This window comes from Gallinula chloropus, assembly GCF_964237585.1.
Source record: "Gallinula chloropus genome assembly, chromosome: 6".
In the NCBI taxonomy this organism is placed as follows: Eukaryota; Metazoa; Chordata; class Aves; order Gruiformes; family Rallidae; genus Gallinula; species Gallinula chloropus.
Window position 1 is genome coordinate 19,065,176 of NC_140091.1, and position 20,169 is coordinate 19,085,344.

General features: G+C 52.8%; 1 protein-coding gene across 1 annotated transcript in view; it reads left to right on the forward strand.

The window, feature by feature from the left end:
* PAPPA2 (pappalysin 2) overlaps positions 1-20,169 on the forward strand; it is a gene marked incomplete at both ends in the record, with an annotated part of 84,182 nt that overhangs the window by 54,674 nt on the left and 9,339 nt on the right. Inside the window, 7 exons of the mRNA XM_084266572.1 lie at positions 55-226; positions 2,472-2,649; positions 4,436-4,649; positions 9,487-9,655; positions 10,369-10,501; positions 11,552-11,661; positions 14,165-14,236. Of these exons, the coding sequence (XP_084122698.1) occupies positions 55-226; positions 2,472-2,649; positions 4,436-4,649; positions 9,487-9,655; positions 10,369-10,501; positions 11,552-11,661; positions 14,165-14,236 (1,048 nt within the window). The remainder of the gene's footprint in view (positions 1-54; positions 227-2,471; positions 2,650-4,435; positions 4,650-9,486; positions 9,656-10,368; positions 10,502-11,551; positions 11,662-14,164; positions 14,237-20,169) is intronic.

Here is a 20,169-nt window from a genome sequence, read left to right on the forward strand (position 1 = left end):
GCTGCAGAAACCATGGGACTCGCTTGCTGATCCCTTCCCTCTTCTCTTCCACAGCTGTGTCCATGGTGCCTGTGCAGGATTGGGAAGCTGCACACGACCGCTGCTTGCTCATGCTGTCGCCCTCAACTGCACCTCTGAGGGCCCAAGACACATGGTCTGCACTGCCACCTGTGAAAAGGGCTTTGTTCTCCACTCCAGCAATGGGAAGAGCCTGGCCTCCACACAGGTGAGTGTACCTCAGTTGGATTGACCACTAGCAAAGAAAGATTTAACCCCACCAACATGGTTGGAGTGATCCCAGGACACCTTGTTCCTCCAACTCTGACCTCCTCGCTGCTCTTCCAACAAACCTCAGCTCAGTGAAGGCTCTGGTGCTGGACCTCTGTGCTGGTGGCCCGGCTCTGAGGAACCCAGTCTCCCAGCTGCCCCAGCCTGGTGCTACCTGCAGACCATGGCTCTGTGGGGCCAACAGCTGCTGCTGCACAGGATGTCCTGAGCCAGGGTGATGCACTCCCGCAGAGGGAAAGATAGACATTTCTGTTCTCCAGATGGGCATTGTTGGAAGAGTTAAACATCTCTGGGACGTTTTCTCTTTCAAAGCTGAAGTTAGTGGCTCAGGAAAGAATGGAGTCATTGCAGAGTAACTATATTTAGAGGCAGCCAACAGCGACAAGAGCTTGTCTTCCTTTGTGTTGCATTGCAATAGCACTGCCCACACCAGCAGGACAGCACAGAGGTCACCATGAAAGAGCTTGTCCTGCTTTCCAGAGGGCTGGGGGATGCCTGCTCAAAGCTGCCAGCCAGCACGCCTCTTAGCTGTTGACCAAGGAGCCCTGAGATCAATGTGTCCTTGGGAGCTGAGCTGACTCTGATCTGGGCAGTCACCTCGGCAGGGTTGTTGGGCCCAGCGTGTCCTGTCCTTAGGCTGTTCCTGGAAGGGGGACCAGGAGTCTTCAGGGCTGAGCTGGTTCCCCACTAGCTCAAGCAAGAGCTGTGAACTCATATAAGGGCCAGACAGATGGAGGTGAGCCAGGCTGTGTCGGCAGGACGGACCTCTCATGCCCCTGGAGAGCTGCAGGTGCTCATAATGCCTGGCAGGCACGCTTCACATGCTGTGGCCCTCAGTGTTTGTTGAAGGAGAGGTGGGCACGGGAAAGTGCAGTGGGACAGCTGAGGATGTGCTGCTTTGGCCCCTTGTCACCAGGGAAGTTATTAATTACACAGCTGCATGACTCCATGGGTCAAGGCATGCCCAGGGAAAACAAAATGTTCCTATTCTCCTCCAAAATGAAACTGCACAGAATAAATCTGTCTCGGGTGATGGTTTCCCCACATTTGGCAACGAGATGGGAAACTTCTGGACAGAGCTTTACCACATGGCTGTCACAGCAGATGGCAGCTTGCAAGTGCCCTGTCCTGAGCCCTCAAATGGTCTTACTGGCTTGGCTGTGCAACCCTGCACATTTTGAGGCATGTTGAGGAAACACATGCAGCTCTCCCCCGAGCATCCTCTCAGCCTGGTTCAGCTACACCATGACCTTGCTGTGCACCTTAAATTCAGCGATGTCCTTCAGAGCCACTGTGTCCAGGTTGCATCAAAACACACTGGCTGGGAGGACGAGGCCACACAATTGGTTGTACAAGCAGAGTAGTGGTACTCTTGTGAGTAAAGGGGTATAGGAGCAGTTGAAAGACACTTCTGTGGTCTGCTGGACCTGCCTGAGGACTGCTGGGCTGGGATTTGAACATTTGAATGGTTTGGGTTGGAAGGGGCCTTTAAAAGATCTGATCCAGCCCTGCTGCCATGGGTAGGAACATCTTTTACCACAGCACAGGGTCTCTCATGACACCCTGTCATCCACCACTCTGCTTTGATGGAGTTACACATTGATCGTGTTTAGTGGTGGGACCACTGGTGGTTGGGCTCTCATGCAGTCCCCCAGCTGTGGAAGAGGAGCCATACCCTCAGTGGGGTCTGTGGGCTGGGGCATGAGAGAGTCAGTGCTTTAAGGGGAAAAAACAATCAACAGGAGAGCTGCTCATCAACAGCTAAAGTAAGATTTGAACTTGTAGGGGAGAAAATTGCAGCAAGCAGAACTGGGAAGAACTTGTAGTTCCAGATATCATTGCGTGTATTGAAGGGACTTCCCTTTTCCTCATAATGTGCTCAGGCAGTGTGCATGCAACTGGCTGTTCCTAAAGGCACGTGGTTACCGACCAAGCTTTAGAAGGTCTCTCATGCCACTGGCTTGAGTGTTACTTCAAGGGCCATTCACAGCTTCCACACCCCAAACATCACACCACAAACAGGTAGAGGTTTTGTGACTTGGTGTCCAGTGTGGGGAGAAAGGGCAGGTCGAGGGAAGCTCCCCTTGTCCTGAAACCTGGGTTGTCCCTTGCTGCTGTGGTGGTAAACTGAGTTGATCCAAGCTCACTCACAGGGGTCTGATGGAGACTTGCTTTCTCTGCAGCAGGAGGCGGTGCTGACATGCCGCTCGGGGCAATGGGACAGATCTGTGACCTGCGAGCCTGCCGACTGCGGTGTCCCTGACCAGTCCCATGTGTACTATGCCGAGTTCTCCTGCCCCAAGGGAACCACGTACCTGCAGAGATGTTCATTCTCCTGTATCCACCCAGCCAAGCTTCAAGGTACAGTTGCGAGCACTGCGGGATCTAACTCTCCCTGGTTTGTTCCACCTTTTCATGCCTGTCCCAAACACTTCAAACAGAACATTGTCATTTCAAATTTCCCAGTTGTCCTGGTTTTCTGCAGACAGGTGGGCTCTTGAGAGACCTTCAGAAATGGTGGGTGTCCGTCTCCCTTAAGTGGGATACCATAGTGTGGGAATTCCCTCTGACTCCTGTCCCCAAGCTGACAGCCCTTATCCATCCACCTCAAGGTGTAGGGATGCCTTCTCCTGATTAGCTAGTGAGGTTTGGCAGCCTCCAGAAGCGTGTGGGCAGCTAGCGTGGACAGACAGAGAGAACTTCAGAGACCCAAAAGACATCTTCGTGCCTGGTGGCTGTGGGAAAGTGCGTGGTTTGGTAGTCCTGGGGCTGTATAAAGCCATAGGGATTGATGCCCACAGCGGCAGGGCAGCCCAGGAGATGTTTACCACCCAGACACACAGCAGTCCTCCAGACACGACATGGCCTGGCTTTCATTCTGCCGACTCCATCAATAGCCACAGGAATGTTTTTTAAGCCAAGTCGGAGAAAGAGAGCTACTGTTCCTGTCTATACAGGGCTGAACTGGATGGGATTTCGGGGGTAATTGCCTTGACAGCTTCAAGCATTGGGACTTTATGTGAGTTTCCACCCAGTGTCTTTGCTCTGAACAATCACATACAACAAATCATTTTAATGGGTGCCCTATTTTATGGAGACATTTATAGCCGAAACGTATGAAAATCATTTGCTTTTTTTTTTTTTTTTAAAGTTAAACCTAAGGAGCAAAACCAGCAGGGAATTAAGGTCTTGTTTCACAGCTGGGGGTGCCAGCAGATCCCCAGCACAAGCCGATCGAAGGGGGAGTGTGCAAACGGCGACTCGACAGCCCACGCTCTGCACAAGCCCGTGCCCAATGCCTTGTGCGTGTCAGCTGAGGGCAGGGCTTTAATCTGATCTTTCCCTCACAGCCACCTCTTGGTTCCCGCTGAAGTCAACGGGAGGCTTGCCATGGGCTCCCTTGATGGGAAGGCATCCGTCCCCCTTGGTGGAGCGCCCTGGGTGACTTCCAGCGGCTGACACAGCGGCTGGTGGTGCTCAGCCAAGGCGCTTGAGCCACGCGGGTAAACTCGTAGAGGTCTAGCCGACTCGGCTGAGCTGTCAATGCAGGGACGTGCCTAATGCTTGTTCTTACCCAAAGGCTCGCACCCTTACGGGCAGGCTCTCAAGGCTAATAAATGCTAAGAATAGGCAAGGAAAACATGACAACACGCTCAGAGGCGGGGGGTGACCCTTGGTAGCGCTGGCCCGCCAGGAACGCAGGCGCTGAGAGGAGGCATGGTCTTGTCCCTGGTCCAGGAGCAGTTGTAGGCAGAGCAGAGATCCCATAAAAAAACAAGTGGTACACCTGGGGTTGATGAATATGGGCTAAGCGAAATAAGGCAAATTGGTGTCGTGCACAAAAGCCACCAGCCTACTGAAAGCTATCCTGACACATCACCAGACAGCAGAAGCTTAAAGGGAAGGTTTGGGGAGATTTGCAGAACCAAAGTCCTTTCTCCGTCCCCTAGAATTTGTGTCTTCCCTGCTTCTATTTGTGCTCAAGGAATTTCTGTCCCAGTCTGACCAAGACTGTGGTCTTCGTATTTGACGTCTCCCTTGGCGTCAAGTATCCACTCGAAACACGAGGGCTTCAGCAGCTCTGAGTGTTCCTCAGCAGGGCTCCACTAGCTGTAACCCCAACACACTGCTTCTCTTCTGGGGTCAGGAACAAACCAGTGGCTGACCTGCCTGGAGGACGGTCTCTGGTCGCTCCCTGAAGCCTACTGCAAGCTGGAGTGTGACGCACCTCCCATGGTGGCCAACGCCAAGCTCCTGGTCCCGCGGTGCCTGGAGGGGAACCACGACGTGGGCTCAGTCTGTCGCTACAAGTGCAAACCTGGGTACCATGTGGCTGAGAATGCAGCGGGCAAGCCTAAGAAGTAAGTCTGTGGCGGGTGTGTTACCATTATGTCCCCCCTCCTCTCCTCCCTGCTCACTTTGGGAGAAGAGGAGGTGGTACAGCGGTGGGCTTGAACAGCTGATCCAATAGGTAGGAGGCAAAGCAGCTTGCTCTGGTCACATGAGAGATGTTCTCCTAGCTCAGGTGAAAGCAGGAGGAGACAAGACACAGCGTCTTGTTGCACGCATGGGGACCTTTAGAGCCTTACCTTAAAGCATGTGGATTTTCCCATGTACCTCAGCGCACTTGTCGCTGGCTGAAAATTAAGCCTGTACAGAATCGTTCGCAGACTCTTCGGTATTCAGATGTAATAAGATGCTGGAAGGTCCCCAGAGCTGCCCACCTCTCCTAAAAAGTGATAAAAAAGAATGAGTGCCTGCCTTTTGTCAGGGTTAACGTTCTACCCCCCTGCATGTCTTGGCTAAATTTAATCTTGAGCACTGGTTTTTCAATGGGAGATGTCCCCTGATGCTCCAGGGGAAGGGGGAACATTCCCAGTGATTCACCAGCCCAGCGCCCAGCCGCTGTCGTGATGCTGGGGAGGGGTGCAGGGGGTAAAGCAGCATTTTGTCTGCGACGCCTCCAGCTGAAGTCCCTGTTGGGTTTGGTCACTAAAGATTCCCTGGCACTGGCTTGGTCCTCCCCAGAGTCTTGACGCTAGCCCAAATCAGGTAATTATGTGCTAATTGTTTAATGCCCCCTTCCAGTTTAAATTGGATGCAGACTTCATCTCTGCTTCGCTCTGGGGTAGGGTTGTTGTGCGCTGGGAAGCAGTTGCCAAATTTCTTGCCTTGTAATGAAGGAAGTGGTTTCTGTAAACAGCTTTTCGCAGCGTTAGGAGCATTTCTGGGGCCAAGGCGAATCGAGGGAATTACGATTATGGCCGCGATCATGCGGGCCGCTTCGCAGACTGCGGAGGGGCTTGCGTGCCTGTGGCATTTCAGGCACTGAACGTGCAATCGGATCAGCTCAGCTTGCTAAGTTAGGTCATCTCGGTCACGCTGCAGCGACTGCTGGTAAAAAGGATGCCCTTTGGGAGTCCCCAGAGCTTCTCTGGGGGGAGTGTGTGTATGTGTGTGCAACTTCCCTCTGGGTCTGAAGAGCCCATGACACAAGTCAAGGAGAACCACGCACAGTGGTGCATGTTTTGATAGCAAAGCACTGGCACAGCGCTTTCGCATTTGCTTTTCTCGTTACTATGGATTTGGCTCACAGCTTTGATGGTGGAGTACCATCATTTTACCATAAGCAAAAAAGACCCACCCCAAAACAACCCCAAAGTAAAATAAAATGGCCAGGGCCAGAAATCCCACTGCTTCCTGGTGCAGATTAGCTGCCACGCGAGCAGTGGGGTTCAAAGCAGAAGCCTTTCCTTGGTGGAGCAGACGCAGGGGTGTCACCGTCTCATCTGGTGCTCTGTGTGTACACTCAGCACCCGTATAAACCCCTCGGCACATGTAGCAAGTAGCTGCTACTAGCCAGTGAAGGAGCCAGTCGCTGGAAATCCTTCTGATGTTCCAGCCCTGGCTGACAGAGGATGGGAGATGCCAGAGTGAGAGGTTGCTCGGAGAAAGAGAGTTGTTGAAGTTGGTGGGGAGCTCTGGGAGGGGTTGGCACCGGTAGGGTGCAGGTTCCTCGTGAGGTCTCAGCTGATGATTTGGACGTCAGGTTTTGAGGGTCTTCTGAAGTCTTTCTGTGTTCAGCAAAATGGCAGTTCTTGATCTATTGCCTGCCTGCCACCCAACGGCCCAGCAAGCACCAGCCTTGCTAAGGGACATAGTGCCAGGCAGGTGTTGATGGACGTAAAGAAGCAAAGTTCTCTGTGTGCTGTATATTGGACAAAAGCCCCCATCTGGAGTACTGTGTCCAGTTAGCAGACTGGAGCTTGGAAATGCATCAAAGATTTCAGTGGGCACCGCGTAACCGCATAACCCGGGAGCATTGGAGTTCACAGGGTACAGCATACCTGCACCATCTGTGGTGGGTGTAAAGGTGTGGGACACTTGCTGCTCCTGCCCACGTCTGGCCCCTCCAGATAACAGGCAAGTATGCAGGCTGCTGAGGGAGCAGAGTAGCCAGGTAAAGCCAGGCTGACAACCAGAGACCTATATCACCCCCCCCTCGAATGTCTCTGACAGAAGATTTACAGCCCAGATTGCCCAGGCTGTTTGGAGCAAAGCAGAGAAGCTCCTGTGAAGCTGGTGTTGTTTCCTTTGGTTTTCCCAGCCAGTCTCCCTGCTTTCCACCCCCCACCTTTCTTTCTGAAGCCCTCAGTCTCCCGCCATGGGAGGATGAAGCTCTATGCTCATTTATCGCCGTCCATGTACAGCGGACCCAATAGAGGGCTGGATCCTGGCCAGGCTCCTGTGTTCTGAGCTGCCCGAGCACTCGTGCCTTCATGTCAGACACAGCCCTTGCTGGCCTCAGACGTCTCCCCTGCCTCCTCTACCCATTAGGCATCCACTCGCCCGGTTGGAGGAGGAAGCTTTGACTCTGATTTTCCTGGCTTCCTCATTAATCCTCAAGAAATGCTGCTAACCCAGATCAGAAGAAGTCGGGGGGTCTGGAAATTTCAAGCTGCTGTGAGGTTGTTGGGGTTTTTTATACTTTTTTTTTTTTTTAAAAAGCCTCTCCCTTTCCTTCTGTGTGCCTTAACATAAACCACACACTTCATACGTGCAGCGGTGGTCTACATGCCACCTTCCACCCCAGGTTCAAGCCAGGCCAACCCTGTTTGAAGTTCCTCAGCACGGATGCTGGCGGTGGGAGGCACCTCCAGACCAAGGCAGCTTCACAGCCCATGTCTAGGGGGGTGCAGGTCTGGGGAGAGGTGGGAGAAGCCATGCATGGTGCTGGCCCCACACCAGTGTCGCTCCAACACCACATCAAAACAAGAAGCCCTGGCAAAGATGAGGGGGCTGCGAACCATGGTGTGCACCTGTGCAAACTGTAGTTACCACAGAGTGCCCTTGCCCCACTCAGCTCCAGTCCCCAGATCTTCCCTCTGCTGGGATGCTCCTGATTTGTAAAGGAGTTTGCTCAGCTCATGAGGCATCGCTGTTGCACCCCTGGTTTGCTCCTATCGACATAATGCCACTGGCTTAGCCCACGGCGAGTCATTTGGCTGGACCCCACCCTGCATGCCAGGCAATTCAAGAAGGGGAAAATGCATCCAACATGGATCAGTGCCTCTCAGCACACCCCTGTGAAAGTGGGCAAAGCAAAGCTTTCACATGGGCCTGGGAAGAGGCAAGGTCAGGTGAGAACATCTTTGAAGGGCAGTGACCATCATCCCAGCGAGCAGGGCAAGCTCCCACAAGAGTTAAATTACTGGTGGGCTGAGACCACAGATGCCCACAATGGGATCCAGACTTGCTCCTCCGTACCACCCTTCCCAAATCCTAAGTAGCTGCTGTTCTGTTTGGTCAATTCAAAGCCAATGCTCTCAGAGCAGCTTTGCTGCACCACTTGCTGCCGAGGAGGCCACACTACGGCTGCTTGTGCTCCTGGTGGGAGGGAAGATGCGATGCCATTCTGGGATGGGGACCTGTCACGTACCCTTCCCTGGAGCCTGTATCCACCACAGCAGAATCCCTCTGTCCCCTTTGCACAGCCTCCAGGAAAAACAGATCCCTGATTTTTGAAGGGAGAATGAGAATCTCTAAGAGCTGCAAATAATAACAAGAAAAGGTGAGATTGTTTCAAAAGGCTCCTGAATTTCCTGTCCAGGAGTTCCCAGGAGAAGTGTAACAGGGGTGGCCATTGGACCTGGCAGTGGAATGCAGACGGGGTCCCTTCGCTGCACCAAGTTGTCTGACCCTGCACCAAAACTGGAGGGGGCAGCCAGGTTGTCCGACACAAAGCCCACCTCAGCGATTTAGTGCCTCCCATGGGGTTTCTCTAACCCAGTAACCCCCCCTGTACATAGCCTGGAGCCTTGCCTGCTGGCACCAGTGGTGGGAGAGGGAAGTGGCAGGCAGCTGGAGCAGGCTGTCCAGTAAGGAAGGATGGGAGGGAGGGAGGAGGGAAAAAGTCTCATTAAGGAGAGAGAAATCAACACTGGCTTAGGTAAAACCCATCAATGCTGTCATCTGTGTGTCAGACTCCGGGGTCACAGTGACATCCCTTTCTGAGAGCAGTCCCCAGCTAACCCCATGCCTCATGGGGTTTTAATGCCTCTGTGCAAAGGATGCAATGTCTCCATCCCTGCCAAGGACAGGAGACTGAAAAGCGGGTGGGCTCTGCTCCTGGACTTTTTCTTCCTTTCTTTTTCATCAGTTTTTTGGCAAGTAGTTTACGCCTGGGCTGTTTTAGCAGTCCAGGATGGTATCAGTCTGCTGCGGTATGACAGACCCTCGGCAAGAGTAGGATTGACAGATCTGGCTGGAGTACAAAGAGGAGCCTCAGGAGGAGCTGGGCACAGGCCAGCAGGATTTACTGGTGGAGGCTCACTCCATCCAGCAAAGTATGTAGCTACTGGCAGTGGGACAAAGCAGCCCAGGACCCATGGGGGCTGCAGGACAGAGAGGCGGGGAGCTACGGGGTGCTGAGTGCAAGGAAAAAGTGGCCAGTGCTCCTAAATCAGTGCGATTGCTCCCCCTTCCCCAGCGAGGGGAAGAAAAGGTCCTGGGTAATGGTGGACCTGCCTGTGGTGAGGGGTGGGATGGCACAGGATAGACCCACATGGTGGGGGGCTTAGTTGTGCTCTAGGAGAGATGTCTCCAGGCTGCTTGTGCCTCTGTGGGGATGCTCGATACAGCCAATGTGGGGTGCATTTGAGGGGGCTATAGCCCAGCCTTGTGTCTGTGTTTCCCCAGGAAGTTCCTGAAGATCCAATGCCTGGAAAGCGGGCAGTGGGAAGAGGGACACTGCGTCCCTGTGGTGTGTGAGGCCCCACCCCCTGTCTTTGAGGGCATGTACAACTGTACCCAGGGCTTTGAGCTGGACAGCCAGTGTGTCCTCAACTGTGAGCCGCAGAGACATCAGGTGAGTGACTTTGGGGGGAAGGCAGAGATCAGCCAAGTGTTGTGCTTCGGTGCACCAGAAGACAGTAGGGACCCCTATGGTCCGCTGTGCAGAAGGGCCCTGTGGTAGCTCAGCCATCCCTGTGTCAAATGCCCTGGTACCACCAAACTGCAGCTGCTCCACAGACCCAAAGCTTTTGCTTTTGACCACGGCATAGTGTGCAGCACTGACTTGGGGTGCTCTCCTGCACCCTGATTCCTCCTTGACAAATCGGTGAACCTAGGCAAGCCTGCTTGTCCTCAGTGACAACGGTCAGAAAGCAAAAGTAGAGGGTTTCCAGTAGGTTTTGGGTGCTGCTGCAGGCGCATTCACCTGGGATGATGGGCAACCTCACTGCAGCAAGTTTGCTGACCAAGAAACTTGTCTGGGGATGGAGACTGCCACCTGCCAGGCTCTTGAATCCAGATCTTGCATCCAGCCTGCTAGAAAGGTTTTTGCCAAAAGAAGCGTGGTCTAGCAGCGGCTGGAAAACAATTTGCTTTGAGGTTGGTAATGCAAAGCACCCATGGCTGGACCATAAGTCCTGGAAAGCTTCTCTCCGGGCTTCCCTGGCAGGAGGGAGGGGGTGGTCCTGGTATTTTGCTGCCTCCAAAGCTGGGCAGCATCCAGGCAGGGCGAGCCCTGCAGCTGCCACTGCCAGGAGTAATGCCAGCTGCTCTCCCTCTGCTTTGCAGGTTCCCATCATCTGCACCAAGGAGGGCTTATGGACAGAGGAGTTCAAGCTGTGCGAGAGCTTATGGGGAACGTGCCCGCCACCCCCTGAGCTGAATTTTGTGGAGTACAAGTGCGAAGAGGGACATGGCATAGGTGAGGGCAGGCGAAAGCTAAACCTTTTGTTGACTCAGCCCTCTCAGAGATCACAATGACACTTCTTCTTCTACCAACCCCCACTAAATCCATGAAAAAAAAATATCCTGTTTTCTCTTTCATCTTCTTTCTAAACACAGAGCCAGGGGCGGCTTTAGCCTTGCGCATGTGGTCACGGGTGAGACTCAAAGCTAACACTGGCTCCAGCACAAGCATCTCCCTTTTCAGAAGGAGCAGAAACTTGTCTCCAGGGCAAACCCAGCCCTTTGCAGTAATTTTCCCATTCTCTACCCCCATGGAGCTCTCTCCACTTGCTACTGACAGTTTGCATGGCTGATGTGGCAGCTCCTGGGTAAAAGCCACAGTGACAGTTATGTGTAACAGGGCACTGCCACCAGGTGAGGGACCGAAGCATCTGTTTCTTTCTCTGGAACTTGGTCACTTTGTGCCTTCAGGAAAAGCTGCAATGCTCAGTCACAGTTGCTGCATCTCACCTGGCATCCTACGTGACAGGATGCTTCAGCAAAGTCCACACAGCTCCGAAAACCCCACAGCAGTCATCTGGGTCTGGACAAAACAGGCTGAGGCATGTCCAAGGGTAAAGCCTGCTAAGTTTAAGCTTTGGACATACCTGGAGTCCAGCTGGTTCCCCAACATGGATTTTGAAGCTTTATTTTCTTGTTGGGTCATAGGAAGGCAGTGGAAACTCAGCGTGGTAGAAAAGCTATGAAAGATGCTTCCTCACTTGTCAACAAACATCCCACAGCATCCAGGCTGGGCTTGTTTTCATGCTGGATCCCATGTCCTGCCACTGGGGCTTGAATCCATCACTCGGGGCATGTTCAATTTTCCTCTCATCCAGGAGAAGGGAGTTGCCTTTTGCATAATTTAGGATTTGGGGGAGGAATGGTCATCCCTGGTTGGGGAAGGTCTCCTCTATGCCTGCCTCACCCTCACTGAGGGGCCTACATGTTTGGGTCTGGTGCCTTCCTGTAACTCATGTTTGCCTGGTTCCGGAGGGAGTCCTCAAGGTGTTCTCTTCTCCCTCAGGTGCTGTGTGTGTACCTTCCTGTATCATACCTCCCAGTGACCCTGTCATACTGCCCGAAAACGTAACTGCGGAGACAATGGATCACCGACTGCAGCCCACCAGAGTCCAGGTAAATGGAGAGGTGGATTCCTCTAGCAGGGGGTTCGCTGGCAGCGCAGAGGGGAGCCCTCCTCCTCTCTATTTGGTGGGGTTTTTTAACCAAAATCTCTTTGCCTTGGGTGAAGAAGGGTAAGACTTGGAAAGACAAGAAGCATAAGTGAGCTTGGGGCTGGCTGGCCCTCTCCAAGGAGCTGCCCAGGCTGCATGCTCTGGAGGTACCCGCTGTTCCTCATAAACCATATTCCTCCCTCCCCTGGCTTCTTCCTCCTCTTCCCTCCCCTGCGGACACTACTGCGCTGCCTCCGGCTCTCCTGTACCAAAGTTCAGCACAAGTTATCAGCTCCCGAGCCAGCTTTCAAGGACTCACAGGATACCACAATGAACGAAGTTAAATGCAGGGATCCCACTGACTTTTCAGGACGTGCCACATGCCTAAACCTGCTAAGCTGCTGTTATTGTCAGCCAGCATGCTGGGAGAGCAAAAAGCTGAGCCTGGGTCCCAGATTCCTTGGCAGCAGTGATGCAACCCCAAGCAGGCATCTCCCTGCCAGGGAGGAGGCAGGGCACTGTCAGCTGAAAGGTGTCTCTGCCTGCCAGGACCCGCTGGCCGGCCACTTGCCTCTGCTTCTGGAATGGAGGAGCCTCTCCCTCCTCATCTCTTACTCATTTTGTAGATGAAACAGCTCGAATAGCTCGAATAGTTTGGATCCTAATGCCGTGACTTTCCCAAAAAGCAGCTCCGTCGGTAATATTTCTTAAAAAAAAAACCCAAACTCCAAGATGCATAAAGAAGGAGGTGGAACAAAGAAAAGCAAACAATCTTCCCAGGAGCCAGTGCTCCCATCCAAACGCTTTCCCCTCCTCCTGGGAAACCGCAGGAGGCCCAGCGTCGTGCCTGTGGATACTACCATACGTCGCCTTGAATCAGACCCGTGACGGATCGCTGCCGGGGGTGTGTGGGGGGGGTGAGGGCGCCCAGAGCGTGTGGGATGGTTAAGCATAAGCCTTGGAAGGAGTCCTCGCCTTTGAGGGATTGGGTGGCTTGGCCCGTCGAGGCGGTGGCATTCAGCTTCCCTTTCCCTGCCACTGTGGGCTCTCGTGCAAGGGAGGAGGAAGAGGAGGAGGGAGGGAGGGAAGATGTTATTTTAAGAAGCAGTGCTCCCCCTTGCCAGGAGCTCTCTCCCTGGACTATCTTGTTTTCCTTCCTGCCACTGTTCCCCACATTGCTCTTCCAACAGCTTGCCATTCCCAGGAGCTGCTGTGCTCCCAGGGGGATGGAGAGGATGGAGCGAGCCACCCAGAGAGCTTTAGGGGCCTCGTGGGGATGGCACAGTCCCGTTTTTGCTTTCAGCCCTGTCTCATTGCATCCCACAGCCAGGCAGGTTTGTCCCTCTGCAATTACCTCCCAGCCCAGAATAAGGGGTGCTAATATGAGTATGCTAAAATTATAATTTAAGCTGCTCCAAAATGTCATATGAACCATGGCAGTGGGGTTAGGATGCAAATGTCCCCCAGGCTGAGCAGGAATCGGCTAGCTCAGATGGCATCCTACGGCTCTGCCCCATCTGACAGGGTCTGCACTGGCTGAGGAGGGCCAGGACCCCCCCCCCCGAAACACCCCTTCCCCCAGCCCCATCTCATCCTCAACAGTACAGTTCCCCCAGGCAGGTTGTGCCTGCTGCTACACGTTTCAAGCCTAACGTGCCCCTCCGTACAACTCCTGTGCTATGAAGGACATCCTAGGACGCTTCCACAGGCCAGCTTTTTACAGGGCCTCAGATTTCAAAGCCTGCCCGAGCTTTACAAGGAGGAAATTGCATGTGCAGTGGGGCTTTTCTTCCCCCCGTGTAATCATGTGTGCTCTCCACAAACCCCCACTCAACACGCGTTCCAGCATGATGAAACCACTGAGCCATCCACATCTCGCTCTCGCATGCAGTTGGCAGCAGCAGCCAAGTTTGTGCCTCGTAAATACTGGTGATAACCTCAGGCCTGTGCATGGACGGGAGCCTGGGGTATCTGCTTTGGGCCAGGTCTGGGGGGGGGCAAGTCCTCCCTGGGACCTGGTTCTCAGAACCTGACTCCAGCATCACGTGGAGGGGTAACAGCAGGCTTCAGCCCGCTGTGGCCCTGAGTGGCTTCCTCCTAGCAGCAGCTGGTGGCCGAGTTGACCACAGTGAGGTGGCACTGCCAGCCAAACCTGGTAGTTCGGTGCTCCCCATCATCTTCCTCCATCCTCTCCCAGCTGTGTATCTATATATATGGCACATACATGTCTATGTACATGACACATATATGACATACAGAGTGTGTCTGCCTAGCATCTGCCTTGAGCAATGTACCCAGGCACAGCTGCCTTGGGTTTGACAGTCTTCCAATGGTCTCTTGCTAGGCAGAGGTGCAGAGGGGTCCCGGCAGTGCCAAGAGACCCTCCACCTCCAGAAAGCATGGGTGGCTGTGTTGCCTTCCCTCTGCCACCTCGCCTGACGGTTCTTTTCTCCTTCCCTCCTCAGCATATTGTGTGCACAGGCAGGCTGCAGTGGTACCCAGACCCTTCCGTCATTCACTGCATCCAGTCATGTGAGGTAAGACCCGCCCTGCTCCGCGCTGCACCCAGCACGAGCTACCTGCTCCTTGCAGGAGAGCTCCTGGCCATGAAGACTTGCTCCAGGACAAAGCCGGATGGCTTTGGCTTTGTGTTTGTTCTGAGCTGGCTTTGCCAGCTGAGCAGAGGGCCCAGAGCAAACATCCTTGGGTACGGTCCCCCACAGCCAGGGCAATGCTGGTGAATGAGACCTATGGAACACCGCATTTCCTTGGCCGGCCTAGGAAGAATGTTCTAGCAAAAAGGATTTCACTGGCAAGGGGTATCCCCAAAAAGCCCATGCTGACTCCAAGCCTGAATATTTCCTTAACCAGAACTGCAATTCTAGAGTAACGCAGATCCAGAAAAGCCCTGCGTGACTCACACGTCCAACCAAAACAAGTCAGATTTCCAGCCTCGTACATGCAAAACATACCGCTCCTGAAAAATCTGCAGACAAAGAATTCCTTGCAGAAATCGGTTAGCTGCTCATTTTGCTTTGAATAGTGACCAGGCAGGAGAAAAAATCATAGGCAGCCCTGGAGTCAGTTCGCAAAGGAAATTAAAAATAGGCAGCCTTTGTCAAGCACTAGTTGTTATTATGATTCAGGATAAAAGGAAAAAGCAAGGGGAGGGAAAGGGGGGGGAGTGTATTTTGGAATGTTGTATGCTGGGATTTTTACCAAAAAGGAAAATGTAAATGAAGTTTGCGCACCAAAAATAGCTTTGGGTTTTGCTGGGGTTTTTTCCTTTTATTATTATTATTATTATCTTCTATTTTTTTTCCCTGTGCTCATTTCAATGCAAATGATTGTTCCCGCTCACTGATTCTGTCTAGCTCAGCTCTTTGCTGACCCAAGCATGGGGGAAAGGGGCGATGTTGTGGGGGGACAGGGGGACGGCACACGTCTCCAGGAAGGAAACGTTAAGGTCAGCAGAAGGTGTGGCGGTTATTTTCCAAACTCGGTGGCTGCACTGTGCACCCCTACTGCAAGGCAGGGGCTGCGGGTACGGGGAACAGGATGCTGCCTTCTATGGAGGGCTTTCATGATTGAGTACCAGAAAGAAGATGGAGGGACTGTGCCCTCCATCACCCTCGTAGACTTACTTTTTTTAATGTCTTTTCTGCTTTCAATTAATCTGTCATTGGGAATGACCAAGCAGTACATAATCTTCCAGCTGAGGTCTCACCAAAGCCCTGTATAAAGCTTCCCTGTGCTGCAAATGTCTCTTTTGATAGGACCCAGGACTGTATCTGCTGTTTCTGCCATTGCATCAGTCTGGCAGCTCAGAGATATCCTGAGGTCAGCAAGTACACCCAGATCTTTCTCTACCTCCTTTGTTTCCAACTGATGAGCTCCAAGCTAGCAGCAGATGTTTTACCATCGGTACAAGAGCTTGCCCTTCGGTTTTACACAAGTGCATGTCACCCTGCTTCTCTCCCTAGTCTTTCAGGTCATCTAACCCTTTGTCAGATATCCCAATCCTCCTCTGTGGAACAATGCCCTCTTCCTCATTAACAACTTCATTGGTGCAGGCCTATTTTTTAAGGTCACAGTCGCTCACTGTAATACTAATGAAGATCCATCCTGAGAGTTTCATTCACCCAGATGCTCTCCCTTTCGGTACAACTTGCAGCCATCTCCTCCCTTTTCTCATCCTCCTTGTTTCTTGTGTATGTGTCATTGATTATTCTTTTTGTTTGGGTTTTCTTCTGATTGTGTTTGTTAAGGTTGGACTGGTAAGCCAGATCTTCTGAGATAACTCTCTTTTAACATGTGTTTTATGGTAGTCGTTGCCTTGCCATGAAGAATAACTCTTACCAAGACGGTCACATTCAAACTTTTCCTCTGGGATCTATGGCTCAGCACTGGGAAGAAGGAAGGTGTTACCAGCCCCCTTGTTTGACCACAAAAAATGCCCTGAATGTTGTTCCTACCTCATCTGTCTCTTGCTTCCACCCTCATTCCTGTACCTCACCTGCCTCCATCCTTGTGACCAAAAGCACTGCAATTCACACAGGCCATTTCACTTGGGACCCCTTCTCTTGTGGGATGCAGGGACATCACACAGCAGGAGTCAGGTAGAGCTGGAATATAAACTCCAGTCTGTCCTTTCTGCATGACACCCCACTGCCATTTCTCGTTTTCTTTTTCTCCCCTTCATTTACCTACATGAGAAATGTTCTGCCCCGGCTCGGCCTGGTGTGGTTCAGCTTGATTCACCATGTCTGTGGGCCATCTTAGTCCCACTTACTCCTCACTTTGCAGTAGTCACTTGCTTTAGGATCCTAGCCCCTGCTCTCCTCTGGGCAGCAGAACACTCTTCCAGAAAACTCTGTGTCAGGTCAGGTCCGAGTCACCCCTCAGAGATGCTGCTGTGTCTCTGTTGGCTGCTGAGCATGTGTTAATCGAGGAAGTTTTCTCATCTCTGTGTCTCAGTGAGGGGAACAACCCTATGTGAGAGAAGTCCAGTCCAGGCTGCTCATACCACCTTTCCCTGGTGGAGCCACTCCAAGCTGGGGCATGGCAGCAGTAGCCCAAACCTGAACTTCCCCAGCCCAGCTGGAGCTCTGCCTCACGTTGAAAAGTTCAGGCCACCACACAATGGCATTAGAGGGATTCCTGCTCATCTTTATCGCATGCTGGCAGTGCATCAGCCTGACGGCTCATCCGTCTCACTCTTCTCTCCACCTCCCTTCTCTTTCCATTAATCTAGTCGTCCATCTGCCTCCCGGTCTTGCGCTGTGCCTTGCCAAGCTCCCCATCCCTGGAGCAAGGAGGCACATAGTTCAGCGAGCAAGGGAGGGAGGGAGGGATGCAAACCCTTCCAGGAGCCCATCAGGAATACGAGTTAGCAGTGAGCATGCTTGGCCTCTCAAGGGCCAGTGGAACATCTCATCCCCTGCCATCAGTAGAAAACCAGATGGCAGCACTGGGGAGGGGGGAGAGGAGGGGGCTTGGGGCTGGGTGGAAAGGGGACTGGAGGGGAAGAGAAAACTCTCCTGCCCGCTGTAGTTTGGGAGGGGGTGGTTGCAGTCCCAGTGATGTGCTTGGCTGCTGGGAGGGAGGTGTTTGCAGCATCTGGGGCAGGTTCTCCTAAGCCATCTCGAGGTGACAACATCTTAGCTGTCTTCCTCCTGTGCCCAAGAGCAAGTGAGGGTGTTGGCTGCAGAGAAGGAAGCAGCACGTGGAGACAGCACATAGTGTGTTCCAGGTTGCTCCCTTGAACTATTCCTGTCGTGGTCCAAAATAGTCCATGCATGAATACAGCTGCTACAGAGCATCTCCTCGTCTGTGCAGCTCCCCAGCTCTGCAACCCTCTATCTCCCACCCCAGGGGCCCCCATGGCTCATGCTGTGGCTGTGGTTTGGGTGAAAAAGTGTGCTTATTTTACCATCATTGTGTTAAGACATCGTTGGTATTAATCACAGGGTGGAGTAACCACCACTGTCCTGCTCCAGTACATCCAGGGGAAGTTGGGCTGCTCCTGGAATGCTCACGGTGAACGTGGGCAGCAAATATGTTCTGCAACACACTGACCTCACCTCCAACTCTTTCACCGTAGTGTGTAGGCAGCAAAGAGTCACAGGGGATTTAAGGCAGCAAGCTTTGGAGGCAGAGCTGGATCCATGGTAGGAGATAGACAAGAGCTCTACAGCTGTGGTCTGCCAGGTAGGGTAGAAATTCCTCCCTGATGTGACTCCGTGGTTTCTCCAGCTGATGTTGGCTTTGCCCATGTGTTGGGGGAACATGCAGAGACTTTCCCTCCTGGGTAAAGAGGGGCCATACCAGAAAGCTGTTGTGAGCATGAGCTGCTGGGAACATCTTGGGTCTTCCCCACATGAGGAAAAGGTCTCACTGCCCTTTTGCGTGCTGCTGGTCATGTTATCACAGTCATAAAACACTAATCCGTTCCCTGTTTTGTGGTTTTCCTGAGGTATTGCAATGGAAATTATGAGATAGGGATTGAAGTGTGTTTGTGGTTGCAAGTTGTTCTCAAGTCTCTCGATCCAACAGGTAGTCAAGGACCCCAAATGATCCTTGGCTCTTCCCACCAGCATACACAAACCCCTCGCTCTGCACGTCTGTGGCTAGTGTCCAGAATTCGTCAGCCGGGATTAACCCCTTTGAGGGCATATGCAAGTAGGGACAGAGGGAAGTCTCATCTAAAATCAGGGTCCCTCTGTGCTTTAATGTGATGGGAAACAGGGTGTGACTCACTCCCTGGGCGAAGTGCTGCACCTAGGGCCAGCTGCAGGGACCTACTTCAGCATCGATGGGGCTGGGACCCCTTGGTTGTCCCTCCTTCCAGATACACAGCTCTGATTTTCATATCATAGCAAAACTCTGCATGGGAAATCAGATGCTGGTGAGATGCTCCGCTCCAAGAGATGCTCTTCTGCTCTCCTGGGGCTTAAGGCAATGAGGACTACAAGCACACCGGCTTCTCCAAGAAGGCTCTTTAGAGCAGCTAGGTGTCGCCGCACAGCCAGAATTCAGTCACCCTCTTGCGATGCTCACACCGTTTGCCCTCCAGGCTCTCGTCCCCGTGGGAGCGTTTCATGACACCTTTATCCAGCCTGCGCTGTGCCTCCGTCTGCCGCCTGGCTTTGAAAGCGCTGAGAGGATGCTGCTGGGTGTGACCACTGCTCTTGCAAGCAGGCAAGAGGAAGGACTGCTGCTGCTTCAGGGGTCTCCAAAGCCTAAAGCCCGTGGGATCCATGTGACTAAGCAGAACTCCATGAATCACCCGGACCACTCAAATTTTGGATAGGACACGACGTGTCAGCTCCAGAGGATGCAGCGGAGTTGGAAAAAGCAATCAAAATTATTATGGGGATGCCATGGATGCCCTTCAAGGAGACCCTAAACCAGCTGGGACTGTTCAGCTTGGAGAGCAGAAGATGGCTGGAGGTCTGCCAAGTCTTGGAGGTGGATGCGGAGCCAGGGAGCACTCACGGAGACTGGCAAGGGGATCGTTTCAGAGAGGTGAAGGGAAGCACCTCGAGCACTGCCACATGAGGCTGCAGGGGTGAGGATAGCTTTAAATTGGGGGACATCAGGCCCATGAGTAGATGCCAAAAGCACCAGGCGGGGCTGTATCTTCCACTGTGTCTAATGTGGCACATACAGATGGGGGGGCGGTTTATGAGGAGTGTGGAGAGCGGCTAGTGGTCACTTGTGGCTCAGAGCTGGCCCCTGGCTGATGAAGGCAAAGCTTTTCATGCTGGGGAGGTGGAAGGCAAGAGCTTTCTGCTGGGCATGTCTTCATGCTACTTTTGGCATCAGCAGCACAGGCTGCTTAGCAAGGGATGAACCCAAAGAAATCTATTGCTCTTCCAAAAATCTCAGAAGGAGGTTTTAGGAAAAATAGTTTCCTAAACTGTGAGAAGGCCTGTCCCCTCCACACACACACAGAGGGCAACTACAGGCACCTCGTTTTCTTAAGAGACGAAGCAGAGGGAGGTAAGATGATCGCACACCAGCACGATGCAGGGACACAGTGCAAGCACACCTTTCCTGCCTGCAAGGACTTACAGAGACCCCAAAAGCCTTTTGGCAGGGGTAGGACCATCCAAGCACATTACCAGTGGTGGAGACCCAAAGAGGCAGGAGCAGGCTTAGCTTCTCCAAGCCACATTATCCCCTACTTGTGGCTTCTTCCCTGCCTTCTCCAGCTCAGGTGTCATCCCTCTGTCCCTGTCCACATCCTGCTGTCCCCTCTCCCACCATGTAGCCGGTGACACTGAGGGAGCGAAAAGTCACTGAAAGCACCCACTGAAATAAAAAACAATGAGTCACTTCTGATAATCAACAAACATCCCCGAGCGCAGCCCAGCCAAACGCTCTTCCAGCACGAATATTAATTCCCCTTCAGCTCCTTCATCCTTCGTACATTGTTTTTCTTTCTGTTTAAGATCTGTAACAAGAA